Source organism: Hemitrygon akajei, chromosome 4, assembly GCF_048418815.1.
Source record: "Hemitrygon akajei chromosome 4, sHemAka1.3, whole genome shotgun sequence".
Taxonomy (NCBI): Eukaryota; Metazoa; Chordata; class Chondrichthyes; order Myliobatiformes; family Dasyatidae; genus Hemitrygon; species Hemitrygon akajei.
Genome location: NC_133127.1, coordinates 171,275,731 through 171,296,787, shown reverse-complemented (window position 1 = coordinate 171,296,787; position 21,057 = coordinate 171,275,731). Strand labels below are relative to the sequence as shown.

General features: G+C 38.7%; 1 protein-coding gene across 1 annotated transcript in view; it reads right to left on the bottom strand.

Moving 5' to 3' along the window:
* LOC140726037 (copper-transporting ATPase 2-like) overlaps nucleotides 1–21,057 on the bottom strand; it is a 91,295-nt gene that overhangs the window by 26,676 nt on the left and 43,562 nt on the right. The window contains exons 9-13 of the mRNA XM_073041932.1: nucleotides 16,056–16,183; nucleotides 10,540–10,694; nucleotides 9,552–9,686; nucleotides 6,945–7,139; nucleotides 5,166–5,348 (exon numbers count right to left, since the gene is read on the bottom strand). Coding sequence (XP_072898033.1) covers nucleotides 5,166–5,348; nucleotides 6,945–7,139; nucleotides 9,552–9,686; nucleotides 10,540–10,694; nucleotides 16,056–16,183 — 796 coding nt within the window. The remainder of the gene's footprint in view (nucleotides 1–5,165; nucleotides 5,349–6,944; nucleotides 7,140–9,551; nucleotides 9,687–10,539; nucleotides 10,695–16,055; nucleotides 16,184–21,057) is intronic.

Sequence of the window (21,057 nt, the reverse complement as noted above, 5' to 3'; positions counted from 1 at the left end):
AAATGCGCAGAGAATGGCGGGATATGGGCATCATGTAGGCAGAGAGGATCAGTTTAGTCAGATTTTAGTTTAATTAGTTTTGCACAACACCATGGGCTGAAAGATAAGTTCCTATATTGTTCTGTGATCTGTCAGAGGTGATTAAAGGAATAAATGAAGAAACAAATTTTCTGATATCACTATAAAGGAAATGAAGAATAAAAATATACTTGAATAGCTCAAATTTTAACATGGTGAAAGAAAAAAAAAATGTATATATGGATCTTTAGACACCGAATAAGAATGGTATTTGGAGTTTAATACATATGGGCATGCTTAAACACTTAGAAATGTTACTGAATTTGTACAACCTATTATTTCAGCTTCAACTGAAACATTCTATGCAACTCAGTGTAACCCAGTATAACATTCGTATTGATTAAAAGGCAGAGACAATTTATTAGAATCAGATCTGGAATGTGCTAGCATAGTTCTGAAAATTGAAGACACAACAGATTTTATAAAGCCAAAATCTGGAGCAACAATTGATCTGCTGGATGAACTCATCAGATGGAGCAGGATCTGTGGAGGATGAAGAAACTGTTAATGTTTGGATCGAGACTCTACATCAGGACTGAGAGTAGAAAGGGAAGATAATGAGCATAGGAAAGAGACAGAGAGCAGTAAGACCAGGGCCAGTGGGTGATTGGTAGATGGAGGAGGGACGAAGGATAACAGGTCTGATACAGTGTCTTACCCTACAGAATCTTCTCAACACACTGAGCTCCACTGGCAGATAATTGCTTGAAAATATGAAGTTGCACTACATGAAAAATAAAGATGGAGAGATCAGGAACTGAGATTGGTAGGTGCTGAGGTGGAAACTAAAGAAAGCAACTGCTTGTTGAAGGCAGAGTCCAGAATTATCCTCACCTCAATAAGAATAAAATATTCCAACATAAACAGAGCTCTCATTAATTAACCTGCACAATATTCAAAATAGCATTGGGCCAATAAATAATCAGCTGGAGCAATTCAGTGACTCAAGCAGCATCTGTGGAGGAAAGGAAATCTTGATAAATTCAGGTCAAAACCCTGTTACAGGAGTGTTGACATTTTGGGTAAAAACCCTGCAGATTGTTTGTTGCTCCAGATTCTAGTATCTGTCATCTCCGGTGCATTCATAACATTATTCCAACAGGTTCTCAGTGATTCCTATGGCTAAAATTAAACCCACCATAAAATCACCAAATAAAATATATGATTTTAGTGAGAAATTCACAGTGGCTTGAAAAAGTATTCACTCCTCACAACTATTTTCATATTTTACTGTCTCATTTTCTAAATTTAAAATATATTGAAGTAGGATTTTGAGCTAATTTACATCATTATGCATCATGTCAAATCAAAAGAAAAACTCCAAAACACTGTAAACATTTACTAAAAACTAAAAACCAAAATTGTGAGGCTATAAAAAGTATTCATCCATTTTGCTAACTTTCCTCAGGTGCAGAAAATTGACAGACAGAGAGACATACTTTATTGATCCCGAGGCAAATTGGGTTTCATTACAGTCACACCAACCAAGAATAGTGTAGAAATATAGCAATATAAAACCATAAATAATTAAATAATAATAAGTAAATTATTCCAAGTGGAAATAAGTCCAGGACCAGCCTATTGGCTCAGGGTGTCTGACACTCCGAGGGAGGAGTTGTAAAGTTTGATGGCCACAGGCAAGAATGACTTCCTATGACGCTCAGTGTTGCATCTCGGTGGAAGGAGTCTCTGGCTGAACGTACTCCTGTGCCTAACCAGTACATTACGGAGTAGATGGGAGACATTGTCCAAGATGGCATGCAACTTGGACAGCATCCCCTTTTCAGACACCACCGTCAGAGAGTCCAGTTCCACCCCCACAACATCACTGGCCTTACGAATGAGTTTGTTGATTCTGTTGGTGTCTGCTACCCTCAGCCTGCTGCCCCAGCACACAACAGCAAACATGATAGCACTGGCCACCACAGACTTGTAGAACAACCTCAGCATCGTCCGGCAGATGTTAAAGGACCTCAGTCTACTCAGGAAGTAGAGTCGGCTCTGACCCTTCTTGTAGACAGCCTCAGTGTTCTTTGACCAGTCCAGTTTATTGTCAATTCATATCCCCAGGTATTTGTAATCCTCCACCATGTCCACACTGACCCCTTGGATGGAAAAAAGGATCACCGGTGCCTTAGCCCTCCTCAGGTCCACCACCAGCTCCTTAGTCTTTTTCACATTAAGCTGCAGATGATTCTGCTCACACCATGTGACAAAGTTTCCTGCCATAGCTCTGTACTCCACCTCATCTCCCTTGCTGATGCATCCAACTATGGCAGAGTCATCAGAAAACTTCTGAAGATGGCAAGACTCTGTGCAGTAGTTGAAGTCCGAGGTGTAGATGGTGAAGAGAAAGGGAGACAGGACGGTCCCCTGTGGAGCCCCAGTGCTACTCTATCTGACACACAGTGTTGCAAGCGCATGTACTGTGGTCTGCCAGTCAGGTGATCAATAATCCATGACACCAGGGAAGCATCCACCTGCATCACTGTCAGTTTCTCACCCAGCAGAGCAGGGCGGATGGTGCTGAACGCACTGGAGAAGTCAAAAAAACATGACACTCACAGTGCTCGCTGGTTTGTCCAGGTATTACCTTAACAACTCACTCACCCAATTTGTTGATGTAAAAAATTGGAGGATCACTTGCTTTCATTGAATTCATAAGAATAAATACCAAGCCCACCCCCTCAAGGTCCAACAGTATGGTAGATTTTCAAAAGACCAAACCAAAATGAGACAAAAGAGCATTTAAGACAAGTCATCATTATCATCATCATTATGTGACATGTTGTATGAAGTGGGCAAGTATGGTATCATGAATATGATTATTTTTGGCAAATTTTTCTACATAAGTGATTTGCCTTTATCTGGGCAGTGTTTTTACAAGATGGGTGGCCCCATCTGTAATTAATACTCTTCAGAGATTGTCTAGCCTCAGTGGTCTCATAACCAGACTTGTAATATGCTATAGCTGTTCATATAACCTTCCACCATTGCTCTCATGGCTTCATGTGACCCTGATTGTTGGACTAAACAAGTGTTACACTTTGCCCAAGGATGACCTGCAGGCTAGCACTTTACGCCTCCTTTGATAGAGATGTATCTCCACCTTGCCACTGTCCCTGTCACATCAGGGAAATTATCATTGAGAAGCACAAATCTGAAGAAAATACAAGACCATCTAAAAGGAACTGAATATACTACCGAGCTCAGTGCAGTCCAGCATGAAGAAGTGGAAAACATATGAAACTGCAGCCATTGCTGATAGGTCAGGCTACCCCTCCAAACTCAGTCGCCAGAGAAGAATGGCTCTTGTACCAAAGAGTACTGTGATGCCGACAGCCACTCTGAGCAAGGTGCAGAAGTCAATGGCTGCAAGTGGAGATGAAGTTCATGGCTCCACAGCCTCTAAAGTCTTGCGCAACAAGGGTATTTATGGAAGAATAGTAAGGAAGAAGCCCTGGCTAAAAAAAAACAAGCATATATATCCCTGCCCATAAAGCCTTTGCAAAGAGTCACTTAGAAGATACTGAACAGATGTGGAAGTAGGTCTTGTGGTCAGATGAGACGAAAGTGGAACTTCTTGGCCTCAATACTAAGCTGTATGTGTGTGACACAAACCTAATATTGCATGTCGGCAGGAAACATCAGCCCTGAAAGCTTAAACTGGGGAGCAAGTTCATCTCACAGCAGGATAATGATCCAAAGTATATTGCCAGAGCAACCATGGAGTGGCTTCAAATGAAGAAAATTAACATCTTTGAGTTACCCAGTCAGAGTCCTGACATTAACCTGATCAAACATCTCTGGCAAGACCTCAAAATTGCTGTCCACCTGCACTCTCCAACAAACCTGGCAAAACTTGAGCAAATTTGCAAAGAGAAATGAGCAAACCTTGCTCCATCAGTTGTACAAAGCTAATAGCAACTTATCCAAAAAGACTACTGGCTGTAATAGCTGTGAGAGCTTCAACTAAGTGCTGAGCAATGGAGGATGAATATATTTGAACTGTTGACATTTCAGTCTTTGAATTTTAGTTTTTCATCCTTTACAATTTTTCCTGTTTTTGGGCTTGTTACGTACCCCGTAACTGGGTCACTTACCAGCAAAGATAGAGAGGTCCGTTGAAGTCTGATGGTACTATTTCTAACAGTATTTATTGGTAAAAATACACAAAAATAATATCAATGCAACCATACAGATAATATACGTCGTCAATACTAAATCTAAAAGCGCGGGTATACTAATAATCAATAAGAAATAACTCTATCGTTGTCTAGGGGATAATGTATTGTCCGATGGAAATATAAAAGTCACTCAAGTTCATTCAAGCTGCAGGCTGCAGCCTTTGGTTGGAGTCAAGAGAGAGAGTGTAAAACTTGCCCATTCCTTTTATGATGTCAATCCTTTGAGAGTCATTGGGGCTGATTTCTCCTTTGTTTTAGCTAAAGCCGTTCTTCCGTGGTAAGGCCCACCAATTCCGAGGCAAATGGAAAAGGACGCACGTGGGCTTTCCACCGGCTTTCGCTATTACACTGTTACAGGATTTCTAACGTTTCTTCTGGTGCGTCTAAAGGGGCTGTTCCCCAGACCCTCTTTAATTCTGACTCACAGGGTCTCAGATGTCAATCAGGTTGGAAGGATGCAATCCCTCAACCAGCCCACTTTTGGTCATTCCCTGAGGGCTTCAAATAAATAGCACAGTACTCAATACACAATTCCGTCTCCAAGAGACAATGGCCATTTCCCGTGGCTTTGTATCGCTGAGGGGCCAGGACATTCCAAACATCTCTCTCTCATTTCCTGGGTCTCCTGACCTGAATTAATAGCGATCTTGCGATCCTCAAAAAGGAGGGGGCTACTTTGGACCCTTCGGCCCCTCAGAGTTGGGGGCACAGGCGTAACAGGCTCTACTGTGAAAAAAGGAGCATGTGATTTACAAATGAAAATTCTCTTAAATTGCTCAAAACCACTGCTTGTAATACTCATTTATGTGAGCAAAAGACTGGAGGCTGAATACTTTTACCAGACACTGTAGATTCAGCTAAGAAACTGAGAGAAGCTGTGAAAAAATATCTGAGACTTACTTCTTTACAATATTTGGTGATAGCACTTCCAAGGGGATGTTCACTACCAGATTCTGCGGTGCCAACAACTGCAAGAAGCTTCTTCAGTGGTAGTTCAGCTACATCTCTCAGTACAAGAACCCTAATTACTTTAGGAGTACCATGTGTAATTGTACCAGTCTTGTCAAACATCACCACGTTTATCTAGAGACAAAAGCTCTTTTCAGTACAGTAGAATAATCAAAGCTGTCAAATGCAAGCTATTTTTTTCTAATAGAAATTAAAGACCTTTCAGGAAGAGTTATAATTATAGGATTCCACATAATGAGATACAAGGAATGGTACATGGGAATAAGGAAATTGCAGAGAAAATGAGCAAGTATTTTGTTAGCAAACACGAGGAAATCTGCAGATGCTGGAAATTCAAACAACAACACACAAAATGCTGGTGGAACACAACAGGCCAGGCAGCATCTATAGGGAGAAGCGCTGTCGATGTTTCGGGCCGAGACCCTTCGTCAGGACTCACAAATTCATTGAATTCCTGACAAAGGGTCTCGGCCCGAAACGTCGACAGCGTTTCTCCCTATAGATGCTGCCTGGCCTGCTGTGTTCCACCAGCATTTTGTGTGTTGTAAGTATTTTGTTTCTTGCTTCATGTAAGATGACACAGAAGAGTTCCCAGAAAGAGTGTAGAACAGTAGAACTAGAGTGAATGAAGTACTCAAATTAATGTTAATGTGGAGAGTATGTTTCCTATGATGGGAAATCTAAGACCGGAGGGGACAGCCTCAGAATAGAGGAACATCCTTTTAGATGGGAGATGAGAAGGGATTTCTTTAGCTAGAGAGTGGTAGATCTGTGGAATTCATTGCTACAGGCAGCTCTAGAGACTATATTTAAGGCAGATGTTGATAGATTCTTGATTATTCAGGGTATGAAAGGAAATGGGGACAAGGCAGGACATTGGGGCTGAGGGGAAAATTAGATCAGCCATGATGAAATGGTGGAGCAGACTCAATGGGCTTAATTTGCTCCTATATCTTATGGTCTTATTAATTAACAAAAAAGTGTACTGAAAAGTTGATTGCACTGTAAGCCAATCAGTTCCCCAAGTTCTCCTGACCTACACCCCAAGGTTTTGAAAGACTGCTTAGTAAATAGCAGGTGTACTTGACTTCTTCCAAAATCCCATGGATTCTAGGATAATTTCACAAACATGAAGCAAGCAAATATAACTCCATTATTTAAGATAGAAGAGAGAGAAAAGGGAAATATAAACCAGTAAGAATAATTTGAGTAGTAGGGAAAATGATAGAAGCTATTTTTAAGTAATTAGCAGCAAAGTATAATAACAGGATTGAACACAATTTATGTGAATTTTCAAGGGGTAATCCCATTTGACGCATTGGTTAGAGACCTTTGATGACATCTTGCGAGGAGTAATCAGTGGGATGTGATGTATCAACACTGTAAACTTTTGGCAATTATAGTACCTGCTGTGGATTGAGGACATTTTTCAACAGTAGGAATACATGGAATAGATTAAGAGATCATAACAATGTTGAGTGACAAAGTATTAGTGAGACCCACTTGCTCACAATCAATATCAATAATTTGGATGAGAGGATCAAGTGTGAATCATCTACATTACTGATAACACAAAATCAAGGGCAATGCTGGCCCTTTATCTTCTCCTTCTCCACAGCCCTGTAAATAATGAGTTTTATTATCTTTTGACCAAATGCCCATCAGAATGTTCCTCCAGTGTGACAAAGGTAATTGTTTACAGCCACTGACCTTGTGTGCCATCTCTAGTGGTTCTCCACCTTTGATCAGAATGCCATTTTGAGCACCGATGCCTGTTCCCACCATGACAGCTGTAGGTACAGCTAGTCCCAGAGCACAGGGGCATGCAATAGACAATACAGTAATGGAAGTCTTAAAAGCGAATCTAACTATCAGCTCAGCTTTAGAAATATTTTTGTTGTATCCCTAAAAACAAATCAAGGAGGTCATTTAATGTCATAGAATCAAAGAAGGATTATAAGACAAACACTATTCAGTCCATGTATTCGTGCTGTAAAACCAAAACACAATACCCAATCCAAGTCCATCTCCTAGCATCTGATCCATAGCTATACAGGTCACAGTTTTTCAAATGCACACCAAGCATTGTATTAATGTGGTGAAGGTTTCAGCCTCTACCATTATTTTTGGCACTACGTTCCCTATCAAACTCTGGGTGAAAAGAACTGCACATTTTCCCTCAAATCCTACAAATTACATTAAATTTATGCCCATTGACTTTTGCCTCATCATCTGAATATTATATGTTCTTGATACCTGCTAGGTACAGGTATCAATTTTTAAGCAACATTTTGATGACAGACTGCCATCTTCATCAGGAATGATGTCTAGGCATGTCTAGTCCAGTGGTATATACACTCCCGGCATCTGTCCCTCCTGATTGGTTAGTCCTCAAGCAATCAGTTTTCCGTTGTACCATCTCATTTACAATTGAAATCTACTTCTTACTTAGAACTAGACCTTCATCTTTGTTAAAATTCTTTTTCTCTCGTTTTATTTCAATGGCTTCCTTCACTAGCTGATCCCAAAAGCCACTGGCGTGACACAGTAGTTTTGACCGAAAGTTAATTCTATGGCCATTGCAATGCAATGTTCTTCATATCTGAAAGCAAAACAAGTTCTTCTAATTTATTCTGTTTTGTTACCTTATTTTATACACGTCAAAAGTAGTTTTACTCAGCCCCTAAGAAAATTATGCCAGCTTTCTAATTTTTCTACACAGGTGAAGTTTTAAATCTTGACAACATCTTGAGTACTTCCTCAGTGCAATACTTTCATTATACTTTATTGTCACCAAACAATTGATACTAGAGCGTACAATCATCACAGTGATATTTGTTTCTGCGATTCGCGCTCCCAGAAGTACAAATTGATGTAAATATAATAAAAATTTAAATTATAAATCATAATTAGAAAAATAGAAAAGGGAAAGTAAGGTAGTGCAAGTCAGGTCCAGATATTTGGAAGGTACATCTCAGATCCAGGTCAGGATCTGTTCAGCAGTCTTATCACAGTTGGAAAGAAGCTATTCCAGATCTGAATGTACAACTGTATACTATATGCAATCTGCAGCTAACAAAGATTGTCTAAAAGATACTGGCCTAATTTCCTTGCTACTAAATTCTGTGGCTCAATTAACAAAGGAAGGAATCTGGTATGCCTTCATAAAACACATTACTGTATCTACTTTTTAAAGATCTGTGGATGTATACTCCAAGTTTCTTTTGTTTCTCTACACTTTCAATGTCTTTCCCTTTACTCTCTACCCCTTAGATTTTGTATCATATGCAAATGCATCAAATTAATACTCAATGCCAATGGTTCAATTAACATCAATTCAGTGAGCACTGCATTATTACAGTGTTACAATAAGGAATGTAAGACCTCATGTTGTAATATTTGTTATTACATTATTTGGCAGCAAGCTACTTCAAATTACTTTATCTCATCTAAAGGTAGAGGCATGTCCAAATGTCAACCGATGCAACATCCTTTTCCAGTCTTAGCCTTGCTAAGTAATGTTGATATTGTCTGAAGTACAAAGTTTGTATTTGTATAACAGCTTTTTATTATAATTCTATGATTTAGACACTTAAAAACACCTTTAAGTTTTACCAAGATAAGTTGAATAAGCAGTAACACCGTTAAAATATGAAAAGATTCTCACCAATACACTATGCACCTGAGGATGGTCAAGGGAACGCTAGTAACTTGGGCAACAATTTAAAGAATGAACAGAGTAAGAATTAGATGTGATGCAATTTGGTATGACAAAGTGATGGGTGAATCTTGTTCTGATACTAAAACTGTTAGAAAACTCACCACCTATTTGAAAAAACTTTATTGAAACAGGTAATAACTAGCAAAAATCTTCAGTTGACACCATCTTATACTAATTAACTTCCTTCCTGGGATTGGTATAGGAAATTTCAAGTACAAGCTCTCAATGATGCACCACTCAGAGACATCAAAGGCTTTGAAGAATCACGCAATTTTTTTTAAACATCTGTGTTTTATTTGGCAATCAAGTAAATCTGGATGACTAGGATAATTTCTCCAAAGTCTAATTCTCTATTTGCTTGTAAGGAATATTTTGTTAAAAAATCAACCAAGAAGCTGCTTCTCTTATGATGGCTAGTGTATTATTTTGTTGACTTTGATGTACACGCATTTCAATGGTTCAATAGTTCCATCTAATATTAGAGAATGTATACAATATACAACTTGAAATTCTTATTTTTCACAGCCATCCATGAAACAGAAGAAAAACCCCAAAACAAATGACAGAAAAAATGTTAAAACCCCATTTTTACTTACTGCCAAGTTCTTTTTCATGATGTCAAAATTAACAAAACCAATGATAATCCAGACAGTGAGTGTAATCAAAGACATGAGGACAATAAAGGGAACAAAATATCCACTTAGTTTATCTGCAAGCTGTTGAATGGGAGCCTAAAAAGTCAAGAAATATTGTATTTAAAATTTATAAAATAAGCTGAAAGTTAAAAATTGTACTCTTGTATGGGAAAAAAATCTATGGAAACCAGTTTAATTTACCGTACTTGTTTTATCTTTAACTTCCCTCCTTCATTCACTGTCAAATTATTAATGCCATTCTGGATGAGAGTAGTTTTTAAATACTTTATGCATTGATTTCATTACTTCTTGGGTAATCATCAATGTTATCTAAAGTCCCCTGATTCTGTGCAATAGCTTTTAATCAAACTACTTATGAAAAAGATTTATAATTGCTGAGATATTTTTTGATTTAAGAATGTTTTTCTTGACAGTATATAGCACATGCTAGTAAACATCAAGTCTAATAGCAAGACAGCGTCAACATAATCTGTAAACCTCAAGAGCACATCACCACCAATCTGCAGATTATTGTCAAAGCACAGAAGTAAACTTAGAGATACCTATGGGGATTTGAATTGAAGATACCTCTGTTCTTCCATACAGCTAAGAATCCTGATGTTAACCTTGTCCTTTGCCTTCAAGTTTAATCTTCCAAAGTGTATTACTTTATATGCTTCTGGGTTGAACTCCAACTGACTCTTCTCAGCACAGCTCTGCACCCTGCCAATGTTCTTTTATAACCTACACACATATTTCTACACTATCCATCTGCAAACCTATTAACCCAACATTCAATTTTCTGATCCAAGTTGTTTATAAAATTCACAAAGAGTGAATATTATACAGTTAGAAGTCAGGATTGAACCTAGCTGCACCACTGTGTAGCTCCTGATCATGTTTCGTATAACTAGACTCTAACTTCATAGCACAAAAGTGTCAGATTTACCTTTGATGTCTGTGCTTCTTCTACTAGTTTAACGATCTGTGACAAGGTTGTGTCTGAACCCACATGGGTAGCTTGAATCAGCAGAGCCCCCTGTATATTAATAGAACTAGCAATCACTATACTTCCTACTCCTTTTACAACTGGCATAGGCTCTCCTGAAAAACAAAACCATGAAGTAATCATGGAGAACATAAATATGTAGTTTTACTTCTATACTTAGTACACTTCAGCAAAATACAAAGTCAAAACAATAATATAAACTATGCTGAACATAGGTTAGCTATGTAACAGTCTGCTTTGAGAGAGAACCAGTACATTTTATAAAGATTCAGACACTTGGGACTCACACCTTCAAGATGATCTTACAGAAGAAGGTAAAATTCTTAATAATGAAATATGTTTATCTGGAGTACCATCTAAATTAAACTATACAGATAACACAATGTGGCACAGATGAGTCAAATAGGTAAAATACAAATGTTGATAATGAGGAATGTCTTCCTCATACAAAAGTCAATAATCACCATACACTTAACTTGTGTTCTCAGCAAAGCCTTTTCCCTCCAATCTCAAAATCCCTTGCCCATCTTGAACAATAGTTATTGGATTGTATACTTAATTTTTGAAAACAATTCAGTAGTTTGCATACTTTAATGGTTTTTGAACTTTTTAAAAATGTTTCTGATGTTAGAAACTTAATTTGTTGCAGCTTTGGCAGTAGCTAAGTCAGGGGTATGATGTGATGGCTGTCATTTATTTTATTTAATTTAAAGATAGTGTGGAATAGGCCCTTCCATCTCTTTGAGCGACATCGCCCAGCAACTCACCTATTTAACCCTAGCCTAATCACAGGATAATTTACAATGACCAATTAACCTACTAATTTGGACTGTGGAAGGAAACTGGAGCACCCGGAGAAAACCCACACATTCCATGAAGGGAACGTACAGACTCCTTACAGATGACATCAGAATTGAACTCCAAAGTCCTACATTCTGAGCAGTAATTGCGTCATGCTAACCACTACACGACCGTGATCTCTTTCAACTTTGGGACTGAGAATGGTGCCACCCTATTTATACACTAAATAACCCAGTGTGAACCTTCTGGGGATAAGCATAGAGAGTACATTGGACAATAGAGGATAAAGGCAATGATTACTGGAATTCCTGAAATTTTGAAGCATTTATTTAAGTCTACAAAATAAATACATCCTACTTAGGGACCAATTCATTGCAAAATTCTGTAGATTGATATGTACCCAAATAACTATGAGCTCTATGTATGCTTAAAACAATTGAGTAGGATGAGCAGATAATGCACTCTGCTGTGAACATCAATTCCCACAGGTAGAATAATTGAAGAGTCTGGAGTGTTAAATATGGTAAAATGTGAGGTACTATTCTACAGCCATCACTGAGATTCACAAATTTAAAAATGGTATGTACAATATTCCCATTATGTAAAATAATATCATCTACTTTGGAAAACTTAGCATAATCTTTTGCATTCAGAAAATCAAATTACTAAAAAAAACTGAACAAGCAATTGGCCCAGGATGACACAATGGTGCAACTAAGTGCAAATACAAATCTCATTACTTGGAGGTCCAAATTACAGTACTATGCAAAAGTCTTAGTAATCCTAGATTTTTATATAAATTTTGTTTTAAATTTTTTTTGTCTTTTGCATTAGGGTGTCAGTGTAAAAGAGCAAATTTTAGATTTCCAAGCATTTATTTTCCAAAAAATTAAATGTTAGAGAAATTTTTGTATTTTGTTAAAGAAAGTAACATATTAAATAATAGACTACATTTCAAATAAAAACTTTATTATGTTGTAGGTATATAGCCCAGTGCATGATTAAACAAAGGTAACTAAGAGGATGTTAATGAACAATGACATAATGAATTGAATGAACTAAACTGATTAATTGAAACAGAACCAGATGTAGAAGGAATCAAACTGGGTGATGGACAATCAAACTAAAAGATGGGGGTATGGCACATGTGACAGTTTAACCTTCAAATTATCAATTCTTACATCATAGCAACAGTAAGCATTGCAACAAGGCACAAGATGGTCAACTTGCATCTGCAAGGTTTCTCCCTAGCAGAAATTTTGCAGCAGACAGGAGTTTCAAGATGTGCTGTTCAAGCTCTTTTGAAGAAGCACAAAGAAACGAGCAAGGTTGAAAACCAGAAATGCAGTGGTTGGCCATGGATATTGAATGCAACAGATGAGACATTCTTTCTAAATTGATAGAAGTCCAGCACTGCTATCAGCTTCGAACTCACAGAAGCCACTGGAAATTATGAACACCCCTCTGCAGTGGACAAGTCAACGTTTAAATTTCAAAGTAAACTTATTATCTAAGCACATATATGTCACCATATACCACTCTGAAATACATTTTCTTGCAAGCGCTCTCAATAAATCCATAATAGAACAATAACCATAATAGAATCAATGCAAGACCACCCCAACTTGAACATTCAACCAGCGTACAAACTTGAATACAGGTGTTCCCCGCTTTACGAAAATTCGTTTTACGCCACTTCGCTTTTACGAAAGACCTACATTAGTACCTGTTTTTGCTAACCGAAAGAAATCTGAAGAGGATTTTTGCTTTTACGAAAAAGGCACCCGCTTTAAGCTTGTGTTTACCCCGAGAAAGACTACCATGACCGTGAAGTCTTGCGCAGGCAGGCATGTGCGCATGTGTGTGCGTGCCGAGTTTTTCCTATAAATTGGTTTTGGCTAAATCTTCCCGTTTCTGGTAAGTGAAACTACACTGTACATACATTATTTCTACTTTATATACACTGTGCATTTATCATATCATTCCTGCTTTTACTATATGTTAGTGTTATTGTAGGTTTTATGTGTGATTTGGTAGGTTATTTTTTGGGTCTGGGAATGCTCAACAATTTTTCCCATATAAATTAATGGTAATTGCTTCTTCACTTTTGACATTTCAGCTTACAAAAGGTTTCATAGGAACGCTCTACTTTCAGATAGCAGGGGAAACCTGTATGGCATTAGAGCTGTGCTTAGTCACACACTGATAAGTGTAAAGCCAGTAGAGCAGGGGGCTAAGCACACTACCTTGTGGTTCACCTGTGCTGATAGAAATTGTGGAGGAGATATTGTTGCCAATCTGAATTAACTACGATAAGTGAGGAAATTGACAATCCAATTCCACAAGGTCTTGAATCTTCATTAGTTTTGAGGGGATGATGGTATTGGATGCCAAGCTGCTTTTAATAAAGAGCATCCTAATGTATGCATCTTGGAAAAGTTGCTGCTAAAAAGCCACTCCTCCAAAATGGAAACAAAGCCAAGAGACTCACCTGTACACAAAAACACAAGGACTGGTGTGCTGAACAATGGTGGAAAGGACTCTGGACCGACAAATGAAAATTTGAAATATTTGACTCAAACAGGAGGCAGTTTATTTGTAGAGCACTGTATGAATGAATGTCTGCAGCCAACAGTAAGGCACAGTGGAGGTTCCCTGCAGGTTTGAGGCTGCTTTTCTGCAAATGGAGTTGGTGATCTGGTTAGAAATAATAGAATCCTTAATGCTGTGAAGTATAAGTGGATTGTTATTCATCAGGCAATACTATCATGGGGGCATTTGATCAGTACCAACTTCATTCTGCAACAGGATAATGACCATGAGCACATGGCCACAGTCATAAAGAACTATCTTTATGGAAGTGAAAAGAACAAGGAGTTCTGCAACAGATGGCATTTTCTCCACAGAGCCCTGATCTCAACATCATCGAGGCTGTCTAAGATTACCTGGAGAGACAGAAGCAAGTGAGACAGCCAAAGTCTGTAGAAAAACTGAGGCAAGTTCTCCAAGATGCTTGGAACATCTACCAGCCAATTGTCTTATAAAACTGCATGAGTGTACCTAAGAGAATTGATGGTTTTAATTGTTACTGTAGAAAATAAAATGTTTTGTACTCTCATTTTAAAATGTTATACAGTATTGTGCAGAAGTCTTAGGCACATGAAAACATTCTGTAAAATATAATGAAATGACAAAAATTCTAAATATCAAAAAATACCATAAAGAGCAGTAAGCAGTAAAAAAACTAAATCAAATCAATTTTTGGTGTGACCACCCTTTGCCTTTAAAACTGCATTGATTCTCTTAGGTACATTTTAAAGGTAAGATTGATTTGATTTAGTTTTTTTTTACTGCTTACTGCTCTTTATGGTCCTTTTTGATATTTAGAATTTTTTCATTTTATTATATTTTACAGAATGTTGTTCATGTGCCTAAGACTTCTGCACAATACTGTATAACATTTTTAAATGAGTACAAAACATTTTATTTTCTACAGTGAAGATGATTCCTGAAATACTAGAAGTTTTGACTGGTGGTTAGAGTTGTGAGAGATCAATCACCTGAGCCTCAGGATATCGTCGTAGGGATATCTCAAGTCAGTGTACTAGGGTCAACAATCTTCAGCTACTTCTTCCCATCATTAAGTCATAAGTAAGTACGTACCTGATAATTGCACAATGTTCAAATCCATTTACAACTCCTCAGTAAATGAACGAGTCCATAGCTGCATGCAGCAAGGTTTAGACCTTAGGTTTTAGGTGGCAGTAAATATGATCTAGAGAAAGCCTAACCAGCTGAAACACAGATATTCAGTGTATTATCATCTCTGGGTTTTATACTATAAATATTCTGTAGTAGACTCTATTGAAGAGAACCTTCACTTCTTCGGCTACAATAGCAGGTCACAAACTGATACCTTCATTATTTATAAAGCATGAGCATGGTGCATGATCCACTTGTAGATCCAACAACTCTCACCATCCAGAACAAAATGGTCTTGTTGATTGATGTAGTAGTAGTTAATAGTGTTGTTCCTGCGCCACTCAGCGACTCCCACGTGTGAGGAATTCACATACTGTACAAGGAGAGTAATCAATAAAGTTGAGTTGAATATCCTGCAAGGCTGGTGTCCTGGTGTGCTATGTACTCTCCCTCAATACCAAACTCAGCAATTGGTACCACTGACCCCAACTACTGGCATGTTGGCAATAACATGAAACTCCTACAAAATGTCCAAGCGCAATTTGCTGGACTGCTCCTACAAAACCATGATCTCTACCACCAGCATATGCATGGGAACTCCACTAACTCCAAAACTGACACCACTCTTGACTTGGAAATATATCGACATTCCTTCTTTATTGCTTGCCCTAGATCCTGAAAGTCTCTTCCCAACAATTCTATAGGAGTTTCTTCACCAGAGAGGCTACAGTAAATAATAAGGCAGCTCAGTACTAATTCCTCAAAAAACTACTAGGACTGGGCAACAAATGGTGGCCTTGCCAGCAAAACCTAGATTCTGAAAATTTAAATCCCCACTAAATTGCTTTTAATTTTTTAGGTATTTGTTTTATGACAGTCAATATTATGACATCTTTAAAAGACTCAGAAAGAAACATTGTAAGCCCAGTGAATTAAAAAAAAATAAAACATACCAGTAATGAGAGATTCGTCTGCCATAGAGGAACCTTCCAATACTTTTCCATCAACAGGAAATTTGCCACCGGGAACAATCTTTATAATATCACCTCTTTGGACTAAATCCACAGCTACTTGCTCCTCACTAAAAGAATTAAAATAAAGGAGAATATTTATGCTTGGAGGTAGCAGTTTGCAAAATGTTCTCAGAAAATTGTAATTTCTGATATAAACTATGTAATTTTTCACTACCATTATCAAATACAAAAGACTTGCAGGATAAAACAAATGATTAATATAATACAAGTAAATCCTACTATAGAAATGTTTCTTGGACTTCAAAAACAGGCGTATACGACCATAAGACATAAGAGCAGAATTAGGTCATTTGGCCCATCGAGTCTACTCTGCCATTTAATCATGGCTGATCCTTTTGTCCCCTCCTCAGTCCCACTCCCCAGTCTTCAATCCGTAACCTTTAATGGCATGGCCAATCAAGAATCTATCAATCTCCGCCTTAAATACACTCAATGACCTGCCCTCCACAGCTGTCTGTGGTTACAAATTCCACAAATTCATCACCCTCTGGCTAAAGAAATTTCTCCACATCTTTGTTTGAAATGGATGGCCCTCTATCCTGAGGCTGTGTCCTCTTGTCCTACACTGCCCCACCATGGGAAACATCCTTCCCACATCTATACTGTCTAGGCCTTTCAACATTCAAAAGGTTTCAATGAAATCCCCCAACACTGCATTTTCCAACATTCTATTTCATTTGCCATTTCTTGTCCATGCTCCTCATCTGTCCCTGCCCTTCTGCAGCCTAGCTGTTTCCTCAACATTACCTGCCCCTCCACCAATCTCCATATCGTCTGCAAACTTGGCAACAAAGCCAAGAAGTAATCCCAGCACTGACTCCTGTGGAACACAACTACTCACTGGCAGCCAATCAGAAAAGGATCCTTTTATTCCCACTGGCTGCCTGCTACCAATCAGCCAATGCTCCAACCATGGCAGTAACTTTCCTGTAATATCATGGGCTCTTAACTTGGTAAGCAGCTTCACGTGTGGTACCTTGTCAAAGGCCTTCTGAAAATCCAAATTTACAACATCCACTGCATCCCTTTTATCCATCCTACATGTAAACTTGTCAAAGAATTCCAACAGGTTCGTCAGGCAAGATTTTCCCTTAAGGATACCATGCTGACTTTGTCCTATCTTGTCCTATAACAACTTCATCCTTAAAAATTGACTCCGACATCTTCCCAACCACTGAGGTTGGGCTAACCAGTCTATAATTTCCTTTCTACTGTTTTCCTCCTCCTTAAAGAGTGGAGTGAAGTCAATTCTGCACATTCCTCATTTTCCCCAGAAAACACACCACTACTGCTCTGCTGTCATCCCTGCCAGCATCTCCTTCCAATTTACTTTGGCCAACTCCTCTCTCATACCACTGTAACTTCCTTTACTCCACTGAAATACTGCTAGGTCAGACTATACTTTCTCCCTATCAAATTTCAAATTGAACTCAATCATATTGTGATCATTGCCTCCTAAGGGGTTCTTGAACTTAAGCTCCCTAATTGCTTCCAGTTCATTACATAACACCCAATTCAGTATTGCTGATCCCCTAGTAGACTCAATGACAAACTACTCTAAAATGCCACCTCGTAGTCATTAAGCATATTCACTCTCTCGAGATCAATTACCAAGCTAATTTTCCCAACTTATCTGCATGTTAAATTCTCGCATGACTATCATAACATTGCCCTTCTGACATGCCTTTTCTATTTGTCCATTGTATTCTGTAGTCCACATCCCAGCTACTGTTCGGAGGCACTGCCGTCAGAGTCTTTTTACCTTTGCAGTTTCTTAACTCAACCTACACGGATTCAACATCTTCCCATCTGACGTCACATCTTTCTGATGATTGATGCCATTCTTTATCAGCAGAGCTATGCCATGCCTTCTGCCTACCTTCCAATTCCTCTGATACAGTGTGTAACCGTGAACATCCAGCTCCCAACTACACCATCCTACAGCCATGGACACAACATCATACCCGACAATCTGCAAAATTGCAACAAGATCATCCACCTTATTTTTTATACTCCTGCATTGAGATATAACACTTTGAGTACTGTATTTGCTACCCATTTTGATTCTGCATCCTTAATGACTCATACTCACCCTACTGGCTGCAATCTTGTCCTATCATCTACCTGCCCTTCCCAACCGTCTGACTGCATGCTACCTTTGCTTTGTTTTATAAATCATCTGTCCTACCCTGAGCCCCTGCATTCTGGTTCCCATCTCCCTGCCAAATAAGTTTAAAAACATAAATTAGTTTTATGTGATTGATTGACTCTACATCAGATGGAGAAACACTTCGGACTTTTTGGGGATATTCAAGCGCTGGCTAAATAAAGGAGGTGTATAACAGATATAGGAAGCAAGGAGCAAATGGGTGCTTGAGGAGTACAAGAAATACAAAAAAACACAATTGGGAAATTATGAAGGCTCAAAGAAGGCATGAGTTTGCACTGGTAGTCAAGGTGAAGGGTTTCTATAGGAATACTAAGAGCAAAAGGATAGCAAGGTACAACATTGCTCCATTTGAAGATCAATGTGGTCAGCTATGCATGGAGCCAAAAGAGATGCTGGGGGGGGGGGGGAGGAATACTAAATGGATTTTTTGTATCTGTATTTACTGAGGAAATGGTCCAAAGGCTGTAGAACTGAGCCAAAACAGTAGTGAGGTCAAGGACTGTATACAGATTACTAAGGAGGAGGTGCTTGCTGTTTTCAGGCAAATTAGGGTGGGTAGATCCCCAGGGTCTAACAAGGTGTTCCCTCAGAACCTTTTGGAGTCTAGTGTAGGGACCCTAGCAGAGATACTTAAAATATTCTTAGACACAGGTGAGGTGCAGGTGGACTAGAGGATAGCTAATGTTCCATTGTTCAAGAAAAGCTCTAAGAATATGCAGGAAACTTATAGGCTGGTGAGCCTGACATCAGTAATGGGTGAAGTATTAGAAGATATTCTAAGGAACCGGATAGACAATTTGGATAGACAAGGACTGCTTCGGGATAGTCACCACGACTTTGTGTGTGGTAGGTCATGTCCAGGTCTGAAGGCAGATAAATCATCTGGATCCTATGGTCTACACCCCGAGGTTCTGAAAGAGGGGGCTGGAGAAATTGTGGAGACATTAGTATTGATCTTTCAAGGATCCCTAAATTCTGGCATGGTTCCTGAAGAATAGAAATCTGAATATGTCACTCCACTCAAGAAGGGAGACAGGCAGAAGAAAGGGAATTATAGGCCAGTTAGTGTAACCTCAGTGGTTGGCAAGATGTTGGAGTTGATTGTTAAGGATGTGGTTTTGGGGTACTTGGAGGCACATGATAAAATAGGCCGAAGTCAACATGGGAAAATTTTGTGTGATAAATCTGTTGGAATTCTTTGAAGAAGTAACAACATGATAGACAAAGGAGAATCAGTGGGTGTTGGGTACTTGAATTTTCAGAAGGCTTTGACAAGGTGCCACACATGAAACTCCTTAACAAGTTACGAGCCCAAAACAGGAAAGATTCTAGCATGGATAAAACAGTGGTTGATTGGCAAAAGGCAAAGTTTGGAAATAAAGGGATCCTTTTCTGGTTGGCTGCCAATGACAAGTGGTATTCCACAGGGGTCTATGTTGGGATCGATTCTTTTTATATTATATGTCAATGATTTGGGTCTTGGAATTGGTGGCTTTGATGCAAAGTTTGAAGACAATATGAAGCTAGCAGGAGGGGCAGTTAGTGTTGAGAAGTAGAGAGGCTATAGAAGGACTCAGACCGATTAGGAGAATGGGCAAAGATATGGCAGAAGGAATACTGTGTCGGGAAATTCATAGTCATGCACTTTTGTAGAAGTAATAGTGTACATTATTTTCTAAATGGAGAGAAAATTCAAAAATCGAGGGTAAAGGGATTTTGGAGTTCTCGTGCAGAATTCCTTAAAGGTTGATTTTCAGGTTGAGTTGGTGGTGAGGAAGGCAAATGCAATGTTAGCATTCATTTTGAGAGGACTAGAATATAATTAATTTGAGGCTTTATAAAGCACTGCTAAGGCCTCACTTCTCGAGTATTATGGGCAGCTTTAGGCCCCTTATCTAAGAAACATGTTCTGACAGTGGATGGGGTTTTAAAGGAGGTTCACGAGAATGATTCTGGGTATGAAAGATTTGACATATGATCACTGATTGATGGATCTGAGCCTCTACCCACTGGAATTCAGAATGATGAAAGACCTTGATACAGTGGATGTGGAGAGGATGTTTCCTATAGTGGGAAAGTCTAAAACATGAGGGCACAACCTCAGACCAAAGGAACATTCATGTAGAATGGAGGATGAGGAGAAATTTCCTTAGCCAGAGAATGGAGAATCTGTGGAATTCATTGCAAAAGACAGCTGTGGAGCCCAAATCGCTGGGTATATTTAAGGCAGAAGTTGGTAGGTTCTTAATAAATAAGGGCATGAAGGGTTATGGGGAAAAGACAGGAGATTAGGGGCTGAGTCAGAAATAGATCAGCCCTGATGAAATGGCAGATTAGAGTCGACGGACCAAATAGCCTAATACTGCTCCTATATCTATGGTCTTATGGTCTAACCAATCTTATAGAATTTTTCAAGGATGCTACTGGGAAAGTTGATGAAGGAAATGCAGCGGACGTTGTCTACATGGACTTAAGGGAGACTTATGCAAAGTCCAGCATGGGAGACGATCAAGAGGTTCTACTTTGAGAGGACAAATCAGGGTATGTCTTACATAGTGAATGGTAGGATGGAGAAGAATGTGATAGAATAAAGGCATCACAGGTAGATAAAGAGAGCCTTTGACACATGACCTTCATAAATCAGAGTATTGAGCACAGAGGTTGGAATGTTATGTTGAAATTGTATAAGATGTTGATGAGGCAAAATTTGGAGTACTTCAGTATTAATCTACAGGAAAGATAATACTAAGA